General features: G+C 42.7%; 1 protein-coding gene and 1 long non-coding RNA gene across 3 annotated transcripts in view; both read right to left on the minus strand.

The window, feature by feature from the left end:
• SMYD3 (SET and MYND domain containing 3) overlaps positions 1–17,668 on the minus strand; it is a 686,417-nt gene extending 668,749 nt beyond the window's left edge. The window contains exon 1 of one of the 2 annotated variants that reach the window (XM_038542771.1): positions 17,409–17,668. In XM_038542771.1, the coding sequence (XP_038398699.1) occupies positions 17,409–17,572 (164 nt within the window). In that variant the 5' untranslated portion in view covers positions 17,573–17,668. The remainder of the gene's footprint in view (positions 1–17,408) is intronic. The other variant, XM_038542772.1, reaches the window with a different exon arrangement.
• On the minus strand, positions 8,395–16,974 carry LOC102152361. The gene is made up of 3 exons (XR_005362244.1): positions 16,595–16,974; positions 10,569–10,684; positions 8,395–9,230 (listed from the first exon to the last, which is right to left on the minus strand). It is a non-coding gene; the product is annotated as an uncharacterized LOC102152361 (long non-coding RNA).
• Positions 17,669–19,432: the final 1,764 nt, after the last annotated feature.

Consider the following 19,432-nt stretch of genomic DNA (forward strand, 5'->3'; position numbering starts at 1 on the left):
CCACTGTAAAGTTACTATATTTTTTCCCTTGTAATTAAGTATCTAGTAAGGGAACTATTAAAATTCTGTGAATATCTATTTCTTTTTTTTTTTAAGATTTTATTTATTTGAGAAAGTGTGTCAGAGAAAGAAAACTTGAGCAGGGTAAAGGGCAGAGGGAGAAGCAGACTCCCCACTACTCAGGTAGCCCAATGCAGAGTTCGATCCTAGGAGCCTGAGATCATGACCTGACCCAAGGCTAATGCATAACCAACTGAGCACCCCGGTGCCCCTGTAAATATCTATTTTTGATGATACTTTTGCCGACTTAGATGAATTTAAGTATTCATTGACTATTCTTGACCAAAGGTTACAGATTAGATTGAGATAGAATCCAACTCAAACATTCTATCCCATGATTCTATTAGCATCTTAAATTAAGATCTTCACCTTTATTTGGTTAGACTGTTAAAAATTCTGTCTCCTGTCTCTCTCTGTGTCTCTCATGAATAAATAAATAAAACCTTAAAAAATAAAAAATAAAAAGGGCAGCCTTGGTGGCTCAGCGGTTTAGCGCCACCTTCAGCCCAGGGCATGATCCTGGAGACCCGGGATCAAGTCTCACGTCAGGCTCCCTGCATGAAGCCTGCTTCTCCCTCTGCCTGTGTCTCTGCCTCTCTCTCTCTGTCTGTCTTTCATGAATAAATAAATAAAAACTTTTTAAAAATAAACTGTTAAAAATTTTAGACAAGACTAGGGTAGAGGAAATCATTTGCATAAACACTCCACTGATTAAAATTTCACACTAAAAGTTTTATTTTAATGATGCTCTTTACCTAAGCAAGAAAGCCTGAAATATAAGAAGACTTACATATATAAGTTGGTTCTATAGTCTCTCTTAAGTAAATTTATAGCAGCATATTTATAAGTCTAGGAGGAAAAAAATCATGACTCTCCACAGATGATGAAAATGTCTTTGGCAGAATTCAACACGTTCTTAAATTAAAAACTCTTAAGAGGGATCCCTGGGTGGCGCAGCGGTTTGGCGCCTGCCTTTGGCCCAGGGTGCGATCCTGGAGACCCGGGATCGAATCCCACATCGGGCTCCCGGTGCATGGAGCCTGCTTCTCCCTCTGCCTGTGTCTCTGCGCCTCTCTCTCTCTCTCTGTGACTATCATAAATAAATAAAAATTAAAAAAAATAAAAAATAAAAATAAAAAAATAATAAAAACTCTTAAGAAAACAGAAATGGGTGGACACACTTCCTTAACATGATAAAATCTATGTCCCTCAGTCCTAAATCCAAAATCTTAATAAGTAAGCCCCAGGGAGGCCAGAAAAAATATAAGAATGCTCACTACATCCACTACTATTTAACGTTGTTCTTGAGGTATTTTTCAAGGTATATTTGCCTGAAAAAAATAACAATGAATGACAGGCATAAAAATTGAAAAAGAAACGAGATTACACATCTGAAGATGACATGAGTATTCCCAGATATTAAATTCTCTGTAATTCTCTATAACTAAACAGTGTGATACAAGTACCTGAGTATACAGACAGACCAATGAAACAGGGTAGACTGCCCAGCATTAGAGCCAATTAGTATATGACCTATAATATGAACATTGGTTTTGTCCCACTGATTTGCTCTAATCTTTTTAATAAATGTTAAAAGGACTAGACAGCCATTTGGAAAAAGATAAAATTAGATCTATACCAGGGTGTCTGCATGGTTCATTCAGTTAAGCATCCAACTTGATTTCAGCTCAGGTTGTGATGTCAGGGTCATGAGCCTGAGCCCCACATCCAGTTTTATGCTGGGCATGGAGCCTATATAAGATTCTCTCTCCCTCTCCCTCTGCCCCTCCACCCTCACTCCCTCTCTCTCTAAAAAAAAAAAACAGGGATCCCTGGGTGGTGCAGCGGTTTGGCGCCTGCCTTTGGCCCAGGGTGCAATCCTGAGACCTGGGATCGAATCCCACATCGGGCTCCCGGTGCATGGAGCCTGCTTCTTCCTCTGCCTGTGTCTCTGCCTCTCTCTCTCTCTCTGTGACTATCATAAATAAATAAATTTAAAAAAAATAAAAAATAAAAAAAAAACCAAAACAAAAAAATCAGATCCATACTTTATACCACACATAAATTCTAAATGAATCAGAGATCTAAATGTAAAGACGTGGGAACCCTGGGTGGCTCGGCGGTTTAGCGCCTGCCTTCAGCCTAGGGTGTGATCCTGGAGACCCGGGATCAAGTCCCACGTCAGGCTCCCCGCATGGAGCCTGCTTCTGCCTATGTCTCTGCCTCTCTCTCTGTGTCTGTCATGAATAAATAAATAAAATCTTTAAATAAATAGATAGATAGATAGATAGATAGATAGATGATAGATAAATAAATGTAAAGACAAAGTATACAAGTTCTTGGGGTGCCTGAGTGACTCAGTTGGTTAAGTGCCTGACTCATGATTTCAGCTCAGGTCAAGAACTCAGGGTTGTGAGACCAAGGGACAGGCTCTGAGATCAGCAGGGAGTCAGCTTAAGTGTCTCTCTCCCCCTCTGCCCCTCCCCCACACCACAGGTACAAGAGCAAGCACATGTTCTATCAATAAAATAAAATAAGATAAAAAATATACAAGTTCTAAAAGAAAGCATGGATGAATTACTCTATCATAATCAAAGTTAAATAACAACCAAAGAGAAAATATTTCCAGTATTTATCACAGATAAAAGACTAGGGACACCTGGGTGGCTCAGCAGTTGAGCATCTGCCTTTGGCTCAGGGCATGATCCCAGTCCAGGGATTGAGTCCCACAAGGGGCTCCATGTGAAGAGCCTGCTTCTCCCTTACCTATGTCTCTGCCTCTCTCTCTCTGTGTCTCTTATGAATAAATAGAAAATCTGTAAAAAAAAAAAAAAAAAAAAAAAAAGATAAAAGACTAATACTGCTAATGCACAAAAAATGTTTAAAATTTAAATAGGAAGAAAAAGACCAAAAATCCGATAAATGGTCAAAATATATATACAATTCACAAAAATATATAAATATGGCATTTACACATATGAAAAAGTATTTAACAGGGGCACATGGTTGGCTCAGTTGGTAGAAGATACAATTCGATCTCAGATACAACTGAACTCTCATGAGTTCAAGCCCCATGTTGGGCATAGAGCTAGCTTAAAACATAAAGTAGAAAAATAAATAAATAAAAAGATGTTTAATTTACTAATAATATAACTAAAATGCAATTTAAAGCTATACTAAGATACCACCTCTCATCCATCACATTGGTAAAAATTCAAAAGCTTAACAATACACTGAGTCTACAACGCTGAGGGAAACAAGCACTCTTATACACCACTAGTAGAGATGTAAAAAGGTACCACTCCACAGGGATAATGACACTGGCTTAGCATTACCATTTCCAGGAATTTACCCTGAATATACATCTGCAACAAAACACAAGTACATAAGGGCAGGTTATTTTTTTTTTAATTTTTTATTTATTTATGATAGGCACACAGTGAGAGAGAGAGAGAGGCAGAGACATAGGCAGAGGGAGAAGCAGGCTCCATGCACCGGAAGCCCGACGTGGGATTCGATCCCGGGTCTCCAGGATCGCGAAGGGCAGGTTATTCATTACAGTATTGACAATTGCAAAATGCTAGAAATTACATAAATGGCCAAGCGGAGGAAATTAGAAACTATGGTATACACACAAAATAGAGTATTATAGAGCCATAAAAAAGAAAGATTCAGGGTGCCTGAGTGGTTGAGTTGGTTAGACATCTGCTCAGATTATGATCCCAGGGTCCTGGGAATCAAGTATCATTTTGGGCTCACTCCTCAGTGGGGAGTCTGCTTCTCCCTCTCCCTCTGCCTGCTGTTCTGCCTAATTGTGCTCTGTCAACTAAATAAATAAAATCTTAAAAAAAAGATTCTACAAATATGATATGGAGTCATATCCACTAGATATTGTAAGTGAAGAAAACAAGTGCAAAAGAGCAGATACAGCATGCTACCTTTTGTGTATCAATGGAAAGTAAGAAAACACACATATGTGCTTATCCTTACCAAAAAAAGAGAGAGAGAGAGAAAAGATAAGCCAGAAAATGATGAACACAGCTACCTGTAAAGGGGTGAGGCTGGGGGAATGGGGAACAGTATGAATATGGAAGAAGCTGACGCTTCTCTTTTTTACAGTTACAGTTTGGAAGCATGTGAATATTCTACATATTTAAACTACAAAATTAAATCAACAAGAATGGGGAAGAAAATCTAAAACATATGAACTCAATTGTATTGCCAATTAATACCCAATAAATACACTGAAGGGAAAAATAGAAAGAATACAAAATAAGCACAGTATGTACCTATACACTCTTAGTCTTCAGCAGAGTAGCAGGGAAAGGGACATTGCAAACCAATTCTATACTAATAAATAGGGACTTTTTTTGTAATATGGAGATGAAGCAATTCTTAAATAATTTTAGATGATATACAGAACTGAATAAATGAGTAAATAAGTTGACGCTCTTAGTAAGACTATAACCAAAGCAGAAGAAATATACAATTATAAAACAAGGAAAGGCAAGAATCCTAAGGAGACAAATCTAACATGAAAGTATTGGTGTGGGAGCACCTGGGTAGTTCAGTCAGTTAAGCATCTCCCTTCAGCTCAGGTCATGATCCTGGGGTCCTGGGATTGAGCCTGCTCAGCAGGGAGCCTGCTTCTCCTTTTCCCTCTACCCCTACTAATGGGCTCTCTCTTGCTCACTGTCTCTCAAATAAAATCTTTAAAAAGTATTGGTGTGAATTCATGATTTCTAAAATATATACATGGGGTAGCCCCCGTGGCTTAGCGGTTTAGCACCGCCTTCTGCCCAGGGCATGATCCTAGAGACCTGGGATCGAGTCCCACATTGGGCTCCCTGCATGGAGCCTGCTTCTCCCTCTGCCTGTGTCTCTGCCTCTCTCTCTCTCTCTCTCTCTCTCTCTCTCTGTGCCTCTAATAAATAAATAAAATCTTAAAAAAAAATAAAATAAAATACATACATGTATGTATGTGTATGCACATTTTCATGAACCTGCATACTTCCTAACTCTACTACAAAGGTCAAAGAGCAAAGACACCACAGTATTAGTGAGCACACCTAGCAACAGAACTTGGTGTCTAATACCATTCCTCACTGAAAAAATCCAGGAATTCTCAGAGAAATACTGATTCCAGGATTAGGATGGGCTAGTTACAGGATGAGCTCAGAACATCTGTTATGCAAGAAAGTAAGGAAATGCTTTAAAAAAAAAAAAAAGGCCAGAGGTGGGGGGGAATGCCTGAGTGGCTCAGCAGTTGAGCACCTGCCTTCACATCCACAGTGTGATCCTGGAGTCCTGGGATCGAGTCCCATATCAGGCTCCCTGCATGGAGCCTGCTTTTTCTCTTTGCCTGTGTCTCTGCCTCTGTGTCTCTCGTGAATAAACAAATAAAATCTTTTAAAAAATTAAAAATAAATAAATAAAATAAAAAATAAAAGGCACAGGACAGACAATCCACCTTGAAATCTTTCCTCCTAAAAAATTCTGGGATAATCTGAGCACCGAGAGATAATTACATAACTAGTTATAAGCTACTAAGAAAAATGGTAATTCATGAGTCCAACATCAATAATAAATACACAAATAATGAGGAAGAAGGATGGGCTCTTGCTTATGGTAGAATGCTGAGCTGAATGCTAACTGCTAAGTGTGGGGGTGAACGCTGCAGTTGGAAAAAAAGCATCTCGCAAATATCATACCAAAGATTTAGTCAAGAATCATCCATGGAGGGCAGCCCAGGTGGCTCAGTGGTTTAGCGCTGCCTTCAGCCCAGGGCGTGATCGTGGAGACCCAGGATCAAGTCCCACGTCAGGCTCCCTGAATGGAGCCTGCTTCTCCCTCTGCCTATGTCTCTGCGTTTCCCTCTATCTCTCTCTCTCTCTCATGAATAAATAAATAAAACCTTTAAAAAAAATCATCCATGGATTCTAAACCTAGAGGGAAATTTCAATGAACAGCATAGTTCCATGGTCTTAAAATGTCTTCCCACAGATTATTAGTTGGGAGAGGAGAGGACTGTGCACAATGGGAAAACAAGACAACAGCTTGACTGGGTGATCACAACACCACCAATGAAAGGCACCTAAGCACTGTGAATCTCCAAATAAATACAAAGGATACATCAATACACGCAGCAACACAGGTGAGAAAAACATACCCTGAATCTAACCATGAAGAAAAATTAGATAAACCTAAAATGAGGAAAGTTATATTAAAACAGAAAGGAAAGGAAAAGGAAGTCAGTGTTATAGGCAAAGAAAAGTAGAATGTTCCAGATTAAAGAAGCCAGATAATTAAGTACAATATTTGACCCTAGACTGGATCCTGTATTAAATGGGGGACAAAGGGGACCCCGGTGGCTCAGATGGTTAAACATCTGCTTTCGGCTCAGGGTCCTGGTAGAGAGCCCTGCAACGGGCTCCCTGCTCAGTGGAGAGTCTGCTTCTCCCTCTCCCTGTGCCCCTGCCCATGCTAATAAATAAAACCTTTAAAAATAAAAATAAAACAAAAGGGGGGACAAAAATGTTATGAAGAACATTTTTGGGTCACTTGACAGAACTGAAATATAGTAAAGTATTATGGTAATGTTACATTTAATGAACTTGGCATGTATGACTTTACTAATTGTTGGGTATACACATTAAAGTATTTAGGATAAAGGGCCAGGATATATGGAACTTACATATTCGGGAAGAAGAAAGTGTGTATATGTGGATAAAGAGAGGACTTAAGGGAGGACAGAGAGGAGAGCGTGTGTAAATGATGTCAAATATTAATAACTTAATCTGGGTAAAGGGTATCGAATTTTTTTGTCCCATACTTATTCTTGCAACTTCTCTGTAAATTTGAAGTTATTTCTAAAGTATAAAAAAAATTTAATTATAATGGGAAGAGGTTACTTTTCAACAAAATAGCTAGAGAAGCATGTAACAACTGCAAACACCAAAATCATGGTATGTCTGAAGGTAAAAATAACTCCAGGTTCTGGGGTACCTGGGTGGCTCAGGTCATGATCTCAGGGTCCTGGGATCAAGCCCCACGTCTGGCTCCCTGCTCAGTGGAGAGCCTGTTTCTCCCTCTGCCTCTCCCACCACCCCCCTACTCTGCTCGTACTCTCAAATAAATAAATAAAATATTTAAATAAAAATAACTCCAGGTTCTAATTTCATATATTTTCTGCATACATCATACTAAAACTAAATTGCAGCCTATGATACATGAGTATATTTGTACTTAGGAATAACTTAACACTTGATTATAAATGTGGAGTATCTAGTAGTTCCTTTTCCTCATATTTAGAGCTATTCCAGAATGCCATAATAACCATTTGATAAGTGCTTACTGAGTTCTTACAATGGGCTGTTATGTCATTTAACCCTTTCCTAAATCTTTGCTACTCTTGTGTAGTAATCAGCAAACCAGCAGCTTTAGATTGTTAGAAATGCAGAATCTCACATCCAACCCAGACCTACTGAATCACAATCTACCCTTGAACAAAATCTTCAGGTGATTTATCGACACATTAAAAATCAAGAAAGGGGGATGACTAGGTGGCTCAGCGGTTAAGTATCTGCCTTTGGCTCAGAGTGTGGTCCTGGAGTCCCAGGATCGAGTCCTGCATCCGGCTCCCCGCAGGGAGCCTGCTTCTCCCTCTCCCTATGACCCTGCCTCTCTCTCTGTGTGTCTTTCATGAACAAATAAATAAAATCTTTAAAAATAAAAAATAAAATTTTAAAAATTTCAAGAAGGGCCACTCTGAATGCCTTGACACGTTTATCTCTAGCTCCCACTAACTTTGATGCATGAAGTGCAATTCCCCAGAGCAGCTCTCCTCCACGACACGACTCAAGGCAAAGGAGAGAGAGCAGGGAAGAATGCACAGGCAGACCCAGAAATGGCTTTTATAACCTCTAGCTCACACTCCTCTGGCCAAGAATGAGTCACAGGGACCCGATCAAACTGCAAGGAGACTGAGAAATGTAGTCATTCTGTGTACTCATGGAGGAAAATGAATACAGTTTACTAATGGGATACTGAGATGTCTCAGGAATACTAAGGAAAAGTTAAATAACCAAGCTTGAGCAGAAGCAAACCATCATGAGGACTATTAACAGGAGTTCTACTTCTCTCAGTTCAAATTCTAAAGCCACAGGCCAGCCAATAAACTAACTCACCTTACATCAAGAGGTTCATTTAGTCTAATCAAATGATTAAAAAAAAAAAAAAAAAGTGGACCTATACTGGCAAGCATTTCTAAGACATCTTCATCCCAAGAAGCACACACCAGTTCATACAATTTCAAATGAAACAAAGTCTAAGAAAGACTTTCTCAAAGTTTATTTAAATTTCTAATTACAAAAAAAAGGATACAAACTTGATTGGGGGAAAAATACAAAATATAAAAAGCACAGAAGAATATCTTCCCTCCCGCCTCCAAGTCCCATTCTCCAGAATAATTCATATTAGAATTCTGGGGTGTTCCTCCAAACTTCTTCTATACACACAAGTACATACATATACACATACAAAGATTTATTTAAAATACACACATTGTTCTACAATTTATTCACCAAGCAATGTGTCATGGACATCCATCCACATCTGTACAAGTGGATCTACTTCAATCTGAACAGCAGGATAATATTCCACAATATGGCTACACCATAACTTAACCAGTCCCCTACTAATGAACATTAAAATTCTCTCTCCCTTTTTAATTATCAAACTGTTCTTGCTAAGTATCCTTGTGCAGCCACTGCAGTCTAATTCAGTCAGAATTCCGCAAGTAAGGTCAAGAAAACATAGTGCTCAGTTGATAGGTACTATCAATTGTACAAGGTATGAATGTTCTGTACTCCATATCTGTGTTTATAAGGAACACAGGTAGACACTTTTTTCAGGTTGTTATGAGAATTAAGTAATACAAAAAAAAGAATTAAGTAATACACAAAGTAAAGCACATAAAATCATGCCTGGTATTGCTAAGTGATAATAAATATTAATTATTGAATAATATCCAATCGTCATACAATGTGGTAACAAGTAAATGGAAGATAGCTCTCTTTCCCTTATAATCAAGGTTAATCACCATCCCATGTTTGGCCATATCCAGTACAGAGGAACATCTCTTCCTTGACTCCTAGACAGCCAGAACCAGCCTAGAGTTAGAGAATGGGAAGCAAAAATGGAGTGAGTCAACCTGACTGGGTGGCACTAAGTCCACACCTTGGTTCCTGATGCCAATGTACCCCGATTTGTGAAAAAACCAGAACCCAAACTTGCTTACTGGCTCACAACATATACTAGGACCGATCCCTAGCCTCTCAAAATGATACAAAAAAACGTCCAGGGGCACCTGCGTGGGTCAGTTAATTGGCCAACTCTTGATCTCAGCTAAGGTCTTGGTCTCAGGGTCCTGAGTTCAAGCCCTATGTTGGTTTCCATGCTGGACATGGAGCCTACTTACGGGGGAAAAAAAAGACATGTCCAGTGTTTTCTAACAATGGTTCTCAAAATAAGGTCCAAGGACCACCATAAGTCCCCACAGCCCTTTCAGGAATCCCATGAAGTCAAAACTATTTTCATAATAACATTCACACCATTTCTGTCTTTTTAATTCTCATTCTCTCATGAGCATACAGTGGAGTTTTCTAGAGGCTGTATGACATTTTGCAATATACTGAATGCAGAAGCAGTTATGGGAACCCAAAGGTCTTCTATTAAGTCAGACATTAAAAGGATACATAGAAATGTAAAGCAAGCAACTTCTTTTAGTAAGTGTTGTTTTGTTTCAGAAAATAGTTTGTTTCACTAAAAACTTTGTTAAAATGTAATAATTGTTTAAATATTTATTTTCAAAACCTATCAGTTTTAATTTTTCATGCAATAAAATCAAGAGATAGCCACATAAGTAAAACCTATTCAGAGTCCTAAATAACTGTTTTTTAAAGCCTCTCCTATGAAATCCTCCTCAATTTTTAAGAGTGTAAAGGAGTTCTAAGACTGAAAAGTTTGTGATGCATGGCTCTGTTATCAGTTGCCTCAATGACAACATATGTCTATAGAAGTCAAACCACAGGCATTAGTCATTTTTTTAATTCTCCTGTGAAGATCAGAGAAAACTGTAGAAGCTCTACAGAAGCCTGTCAGTAGGTCTCAGAGATGGCAGCACAGGTAGAGAAGGCAAATCAAAGGGCAGGAAAAGTTCCAGTAAGAACAAATCAGTGATCCCTCCCCATGACAAAAGGGTCTACAGTAAAAACCTGACAACTGCTGGCTGGCTGGTCCCAAAGATGTGTCGCCATTTGGGGAACTCAGGATCCCTTTCTACTGGTGGCAAACTGGGCACTCTGTATCCGTAGAGGCCACAATGGCCATGGTGAGGGCAAGTTTGTACTGCTGAGTTCCAGGCACCCATCTCCACCCCTGTCCCCATGGGTTCTGTTTTGAGGCCTCAGAACAATCACCAGGCTGTCTGAAGAAGGAGAACCACTTACTGCTATCCATAAAGCAGGCCATCCTGTCTGATTAAGAACGTCCTCTGCTGTGGTATTCACATGGACCAAATGTTTCCAGGCTCAGGACTCTGCCAAACAGCCCTTTACCAAACCTCCTTCCAGAAGAAAAAAAAAAAAAAAAAAAAACAGGAATTATAACTCCCCCTTAAACAGAAAAATGGAAGTCATATCCCTAGAGTCCTTTCCCAATCCACCTTATTATCAATCCTTCCTTGATGCTCAGGTAAATCCATTAGCCAGTGCCCAGGAATCTGCAAATCCGGACTCCAATCCATCTCAAGAGGTTCTACTCTTTGAGGGCCTTCTCCTCCCCAAGGAGAGTTTGCAACAACAGCAGTTCGCCAGCACCTGGTACTGACCTAGTTCACAAAATCAGCTGTAAACCCCAGAATGCCGTTTACCCATTACTGAAACAGAGGTGAGCGCCTCCCTGTCTTCACTTGACTCTTTCTACCAGGCCCTTAAATCTTGGCTTAAGAAGCCAGTGCGAGAATTCTGCCTTTGTTGCAACTATTCATTTCAACACCTAACATTCTCGGTCACTTCTCTTAGAAAATTCATCTGAAACGGGGGAGGGTAGCCCCTGGGTGGCTTAGTTGGTTAAGCATCCAACTCTTGATTTTGACTCAGGTCATGGTTTCAGGTTTGTTGGGGTCCTGTGCTGGGCACAAAGCCTGCTTGGGATTCTCTCCCTCTCCCATAACCCACATCCCCTCCCCTCTAATACATGCACTCCCTTATTTAAAAAAAAAGGGGGGCGGGGGGAGGAAATTCATTTAACATCTGAGTCTATTTCCTGATCATTTTAACAATCTTCTTCCCTATCTCACTTTCTGCCATACCTTAAACTCTCTTGTTCCAATACACACACTACTTCTAAAGTACATATATGTGTATACACACACACACACACACCTCAAGTCATCCCATTGTGACCACCCCACATCTTCCTTGACCATGTCCCCTAATCCATGATTCCATCACAGTCCACTGTCTATCACTCTACCCTCCTTATGGCCTCGGGCCCTTGATTAATCATGGTGCCTGATTACCTCCCTTGCCTACAACTTCCACTAACCCTTCTTCCACTCTCCAACCATTAAACTAACCTGACATCAAGTAGCTGAGCATGGAGAGAGAAAAACACACTCTCAGGCTAACTAATTGCTTTCACTTTAAGTAAATGAACACAAGTTTCAAGTGGACCTTCAGCATGTCCCAGCTATGCTACTACATTCTACAAGGCAATTATTCATTCTTCTAGAAGAATATTTCAAATCTTCTCTTCTCTACAACTGAGCCACTGAGCAACCACTTCCCTAGCTGTCCTCAAACCGTTAATCACTGCTGCTGCTGCCTTCTCTGGCACTATTCTTCTTACCTCACTATATGAAGGTATTCCTTCCTGCCTCTGCCCTAGGTTCAGTCCTTGGCCAAGATGGATTACATCACCTCGCTAAACACAGTGTTCTTTTTACTGCCCAGTCACATCTACCCACACTGTAACTCAAATGTACCTGGTTATTTTCAATTAATTGATCAAATCTGTCTCATGAACTTACGGCTGTTTTTTCTATAATTAGTCTCACCTTTCTTATGAACATTCACCCTAGGAAACAGCCAGAAACTTAAAATTTGGCAAATAATATCTCAGTCTCTTTCAGTTAATATTTAGACACTAAGTTTAACTCCTTACCAGAGCTGGTTTAAATTGATGTTTCAGGTAAATTTTTCTCCAAATGGGGCTTAAGAGACATCCTTAAGGTGGCAAGAAGACTTAGGATCTTGGTGTCTCTGTGGATCTTCACCAACCTCTGCCACAAAGAAGCGCATGTGCCACTGATGGACTGCTGCCACCTTATCTTGTGGGATGTCATGCCTGCTCCTAGTGCTATATCCACTGACCTAGAGATATATGATGCCTGTTGTCCCACCAGGCCCTTCAGCTCCCAATGGTATGAGAGCATTCGAAACTCCCCTGCTACCACAGGCTCATCTATCTAGCCACTTCCTTCTACCACCACTGTGCTCTATCCTCATGTTAGCATGGCATGGCATGGTACCAACCTGCACAGCTATCTTCTCGAGATTCCAAATAAGGAGCACAGCCAAAGGCCTTCAACTTTTGAGCCTTTTTTTCAAATTTCCTCTCTCTTTTTTAAAGATTTTATTTATTTATTCAGGAGAAACACAGAGAGAGAGGCCGAGACACAGGCAGAGGGAGAGGCAGGCTCCATGCAGGGAGCCTGATGGCGGAACTCGATTCCGGGACTCCAGGATCATGCCCTGGGCCCAAGGCAGGCGCTAAACTGCTGAGCCACCTAGGGATCCCCAAATTTTCTCTTTTTTTAGTAAGCTCTATGCCCAAGGTGAGGCTTGGACTCATGACCCCAAAATCAAAAGTCACATGCTCTACCAATTGAACCAGCCAGGTGCCCCATCAAAGGCCTTCTACCTGTAACTGTCCCCTCAACCTATTTAACACTCTCACCGCAATCCCAGAACTCAAACCAGACAAAGAAGGTTTGTATTTATACAAATTTATACAAAGAAGGTTTGTATTTATATAAATTGTATTATACAAATAAAACATGTATTTCAGGGGTGCCTGGCTGGCTCAGTCAGTGGAGTGTTGTAACTCTTGATCTCGAGGTTGTGAGTTCAAGCCCCATATTGGGTATAGAGAGTACTTTCACCAAAAAAAAAAAAAAAAAAAAAAAAAAAAAAAGGCATCTATTTCTCACAATCTGTTTCCCTACCTCTGTCCCCCTTCTTCCCATAACTCACCAGGGCTTGTTCAGGGCTGAAAAAGATGGACTTTCCATTTCCAATTTATCCTCTTTCCTCCTGGGAAACTCTAAGCCTCAAGCTCAGCCTTAATGATGGAAAAGATACCATATATCCTTACCCTACAGAAGAAACTATCATTACAGTAAGTCAGAGAAGCTCTTAATATGGAAACTACAGGGAACTTGGAACTTTAGAAAACCAAAAACAAAGATACAGTGACTTAAAATTCCCTAAAATATTATCCCATCTCAACTTCAACAGTAAACATCTCCTGTGTGCTAGGTTCCTAGGATATAAGATTAGAGAATTAGGTTACTAAATAAAGCGGGGAGACCTACAAACAAAATAATTACAATGGAATTTTATATGGTGCATTTACGATAACAGAAAAAAAGTAATCCATTTGTCAATACTGTCCAGGTCTATCAAACTAAAGAGGTGAGCAACTGCAGAAAAGGATAGTATCAATTATTTCATGTCTGGGATGCCTGGGTGGCTCAGCAGTTGAGCGTCTGCCTTCAGCTCAGGGCATGATCCATCCCACATCAGGCTCCCAGCGAGGAGCCTGCTTCTCCCTCTGCCTATGTCTCTCCCTTCTCTCTGTGCCTCTCATGAATAAATAAATAAAATCTTTAAAAAAAATTATTTCACATGACAACTTCATATCATTTCATCTTTCCCCAATTCACATACTTTTTACTTTTTTTTTTTTTTCATTTTCTTTTCTACTCACAAGATGAAAAACCAGTCCTTAATGAGAGGAAAAATGCAAGAGAAGCCATGAAGCAGGTTCAAGTTTCTCTATTAATAAAAATAAATATGCAAAAACTAAAGCACTGATCAAACAGCCCAAGTCCAAAGAAAATCAGATAGAATGAAGTAATAAATCATAACAAATCTGTTGTTATTTTATGTCCCTACCACACCCTGAACTGTAACTGTAACAAATATTTTCATTCCATTTCTTAATTCAAATGGAAGACAACAATAGCAAGGGCAGCAAGAGAAAAATTCAGCCAGATGTTCTTAACACAAACTACAAGCTTACTATGTGTCAGACATTGGGACTACAAAAATTGAAAGATATAATACGGGATCCCTGGGTGGCGCAGCGGTTTGGCGCCTGCCTTTGGCCCAGGGCACGATCCTGGAGACCCGGGATCGAATCCCATGTCGGGCTCCCGGTGCATGGAGCCTGCTTCTCCCTCGGCCTATGTCTCTGCCCCTCTCTCTCTCTCTCTGTGTGTGACTATCATAAATAAATAAAAATTTTAAAAAAAAAAAAAAAAAAAAGAAAGATATAATACCTACCCTCAAGGGCTTCACAATGGATGACGAACAAATTTTAATCACAAGGTGATAAACAACACAAAAACTTTATCCCAACAATGGTCATTCAACTGTGGTAGAAAACTGCATGAAACAATGCATCAAAGTTTGCCCTCTCAAACACCATTTTCAGGCTGGTGTTCAAGACTAGTGGTGATTCCCAACTAGGCACTTCAGAAATACTACAATCACTGACACGGAACACCTACTACCAAAGCACAAGTTAACTATATCCTAGCAATATCAAAGAGGTGCAAAAAAATTAATAAATGTAAATGTATTTTTTGTGTAAAGCACTACTAAACGAATGCATGTTGGTATGAAAATTTCTTTTGTTTGTATTAGTTTGGATGCTTGGCATTTACCAATATTCCTTTTCCTATGTTTATTTTTGCTAATTTCCCCATTATATGAATATTGGTGGGTACAGAGCCTGCCTCCTTTCCTAAAAGCCAAGCCCTAATAGTCATCTTCTCAAATTCCCTTGCTTCTCAGGAGCAAGCAGTGACCTAACTTAAGCCAATCCACTGAGGATTTTGGATCAGAAGCTAATACAAGGAAACATGGCTGAGAAAGCAACTTTCGAACAACTCCCTGTTTCCCAATAGCAGTGGCAAGAGTAGCAACACGGCCCCAGATCATGGTGCTGGTAATACATGTGGGAGAACCCAGGCAGCATCAGAATACCAGGCAGCATCAGAAATGATGTACTCCCCAGGTCCCAACCCAGACTACTTCTGAAGTCTAATTCTGACTGTGGAACTTTCCTTGGTTCCTGCCCACTTTCAGAACTGGGGTTCCTCAAGACTTCAAAGAATGCTAAACATCTCCTCAATGCTCTCGCATGAAATTCCTTTTTTGCTTAAAGCATTACTAACAAGTAATTTCTTGCTAATAAGATGTATGAGTGATAGCCAACAGTGATGAAATAGTATGGTAAATAAAGGGCTGGGTCTGTGTAGTCTACTTTGGAAAACAGACAATTCTGTGTGTCACACAACTGAAGTTAAACTCTGACAATCCAGTGAATAATCTGTCACCATGTATTAATTCCAAAACTTTTCCATCCCAACTACTAAATAACTTTGCCAGTCTGATTTCATCTGGAAGACCACCCACACCTCTCTCTCCATCAACTAATATAGGACACCAAGTTCTCTACTTCATATTCAAACTCTAGATACACTCCCAGATGATTTAACTGGATGAAGAGGTCTCTAAATTGCTTGAATAAGAATCAAAGATCTAGAACTTTCAACGTGGGGGCCTTTGGCAAACAGTCCAGTCTTGAAAGGAATTAACTGTTTTCAAAACTTTTTTTAGTTTTGAAGTCGACAACTTCAAAGTGCTCTCTCAACAGACTTTTTTCATTTTTGCTGTCATGGTTACATTAGGAAACTACAGATACAATTGTTACATAGTAACTTTAAAATATAAATAGAGACGCCTGGCTGGCACAGTGGCTGAGCATCTGCCTTTGGCTCAGGTCATGATCCTGGAGACCCGGGATCGAGTCCCACATCGGGCTTCCTGCATGGAGCCTGCTTCTCCTTCTGCCTATGTCGCCGCCTCTCTCTGTAGGTCTCTCTCACGAATAAATAAATAAAATCTTTAAAAATATAAAATAAAATGCAAACAAATCCCTCAATTACGAATCAAATAAGGAATTGGTAACATTAATGGTCAAGCGACAGATTCGAATTCTGCAACTACCTCCTCAGCTCCACCCCACCTAAATCCCAGGCTAAGAGATCTGGAAGAGGAAAAGCAGTCCTGGAAAAAGTCATCCCACCCATCTCAAACACAGCTCTCCTCTTTGGCAGATAGTAGGAGCTCGGTAACAGAGCTGCTTGACTACAATTCCTAGGGCTGTGCATATATATTACCTTATTTCCATAAATTGCTTTCCCATAGCACTTTACGTGAGCCCAGGGCTTCCAGGCTTATGAAACACTTCCACATGAATCCTCGCCTCCCGATAGGTGGTTCAGAATTAGACTTTCCTGCACGGCCATTAAATGCAAAAGCGCACCATGGAAGCTCCGTGACTTAGGCTCCCGTTGCACTGCTCGGCGTCTCTATTTCGGCCCCTTCCGATTCGCGGTCATTCGCTCTCCCACTTCTGCGCTCCGTAAGGATTCCTAAGGACGCCCTGATCCTCTCCCCGTCCCCAGGCCCAACACAACCTGCACCCTGGAAAGTGCTCCGTGAACACCGCGGTTCTTCCGCCTCGCGCCCGCCCGCGCCCTCCCGGCGGGGCCTGAGCCCCCAGGGTGGCTGCACACGCAGCCCCGCGCCCCCGGCCCCGCCAGTCGCCACCTCCAGGGCCGCAGCGGAGAAGCGCGCAGCCCAGGACGCCGACACTTTGTTCCCCAGTAAAATCCCCCGCAGCACACGGCTGCCCCTTCGCTCGGCCCGCTGGCTCCCTCCGGTTCCTAGAGCGGCGCGGGGGCGGGCGGAGGTGCCGGCGGCGGCAGCTGCGCCCCACGGGGCGGCTGGGGCTGACCCGCGGCTGACCCGCGGCTGACCCGCGGCTGACCCGGAGCTGACCTGGGGCGCCCCCGGACAGCGGGACAGCGGGACAGCGGGGCAGCGCCCCCCGACGTGCGCACCCACGACCCTCACGCGCCGCACCACTGCCCCCCGCGCCCGACCCCGCGCCGCCCGGGACTCGGGTGGGCGAGGGCGCTCCGCACGTACCCGAGGAGGCAGCGGTCGCAGACGACGCCACGACTCCCCTTGCACACCGTGTACGCCAGGGGATCCGAGCGGAAGAGCAGCTCCCCGGGGCGCAGCTGCGCCGACGCGCGCAGCCCGTTTCCCCTGCTGGCGGAGCTGAACTTTTCCACCTTCGGCGGCTCCATCACCTCAGGTCCGCACCTCAGCCGGCCTCCGCGTCCCGCAGCGAGCGCCTCGCGTGCCTCCCGGAGCCGCGCGCCCGCGCCTTGTGCGCACGCGTACGCCCGAGGGGCGGGGCAGGCGCGCGGGCCGTCGGAGCATGCCCAGACGCGGCCGAGGGGAGGCGGGTGGGAGCTGCGCGCGGTCCCCCGCGGCGGCTGGGGTCGGAGCCCGGGGCCGCCCGCCGGGGCGCTCCAGCTACCGCGCAGGGGGGCGGGGGGCGGGTTACACACGCTAACTGCCCCAGCATTCCGCTTTGACCGTTTGTGTGCAGAGAGGTGAGGGAGCAGGGCAGCGAATACGCGCATAGCCTATTCCGAGGTCAGGTGGTTAGCATTTGGCTGTTCCTGCTCCTTTTCTCTCCCGGTGCACAGAGGTGGTGGTGTTGAACCTCTCGAAAGGAAGTTGTGTTGTTTCATTTAAAAGTAAGCTGCAATCAATCAATCAATCAATCAATAAATAAATAAATGTAAGCTGCAGGGGCGCCTGGGTGGCCCAGCGGTCGAGCGCTTGCCTGAGCCTCCTTAGCCTCCGGAATTCTGGGATGGAGTCCCGCTCCTCCTCCCTTGGCCTGTGTCTCCGCCCCTCTGTGTCTCTCCTGAGCAAATAAGATCTTTTAAAAAAAAAAAAAAAAAAAAAAGTAAGCTGCAGACCACATGAAATCTCATAGCTCATTTCATAATTAAATGCCATCACATGTGATGAGAGACCACATGTGATGAGGGAGCACAAGGCAGGCTGAGGACAAAGCGGGAGCTGACACCCCGCACTCCCCGCGGCCCCACTCCTGGGTGGGATGTGTGTGACATTCCTCCGGGAAACTCCCCACTGTCTTCATGTTAATGCTTTGCTAGAGGGGAAAAACAACCCTCACTTGACAAAAGCAAGGCCTCCAGTATCCTGAAGGTCTTCAGATCAAAGTGCTTTCGGATGCCTCCTTTTTCCTTACCTCTCCCAACTCCCAAGCGCCATCAGCCACCCCTCAACCCCAGTGCAGCAGCTCTTTCTGCCCATGAGTCCCATCCCTGTACTTTAATAAAATCACCCTTTTTGGCACCAAGGAGGTCTCAAAAATTCTTTCTTGGCCGTGGGCTCCGGACCTCAACAACATTCTAAAACTACATCACATGCATTTCTTCAGAATAAACACAATATCCTATAGAACTACCATATCAAGAACTCCTGGCGGGGATCCCTGGATGGCTCAGTGGTTTAGTGCCTGCCTTCAGCCCAGGGCAGGCTGGAGTCCTGGGATCAAGTCCCACATCCTGCTTCCTGCATGGAGCCTGCTTCTCTCTCAGCCTATGTCTCTGCCTCCCTCCCTCTGTGTCTCTCATGAATAAATAAAATCAAAAAAGAAAAAAAAGAGCTCCTGGGTGGCTCAGTGAGTTGAACATAACTCTTGGTTTCAGCTCAGGCCATGATCTCCGGGTCCTGAGATCAAGCCCCACTACTGGCTCCCTGCTCAGCCAGAAGTCAGATTCTCTTACCCCCATCCTAATAAATCATTAAAAAGAAACTATAATATCATTATTGTAGGAAACAAAGGCAGCAGAAGAGAAATTATTAAATTTCATTACTACCTACAGCCCACTGACAAGTCCTTGCAACAGAGAGTGAACTTCCTCTAAGGATTCAGTTTCCTCAATGATAATACTTTGCTAAGGGCAAAAGGAAATTTTTTTAAAGATTTTTTAAAATTTATTCATTAGAGACACAAAAAGAGAGGCAGAGATACAGGCAGAGGAAGAAGCAGGCTCCATGCAGGGAGCGTGACATGAGACTCCATCCCGGTACCCCAGGATTATGCCCTGAACCTAAGGCAG

The sequence above is a fragment of the Canis lupus genome, chromosome 7, assembly GCF_011100685.1.
Source record: "Canis lupus familiaris isolate Mischka breed German Shepherd chromosome 7, alternate assembly UU_Cfam_GSD_1.0, whole genome shotgun sequence".
NCBI classification, from domain to species: domain Eukaryota; kingdom Metazoa; phylum Chordata; class Mammalia; order Carnivora; family Canidae; genus Canis; species Canis lupus.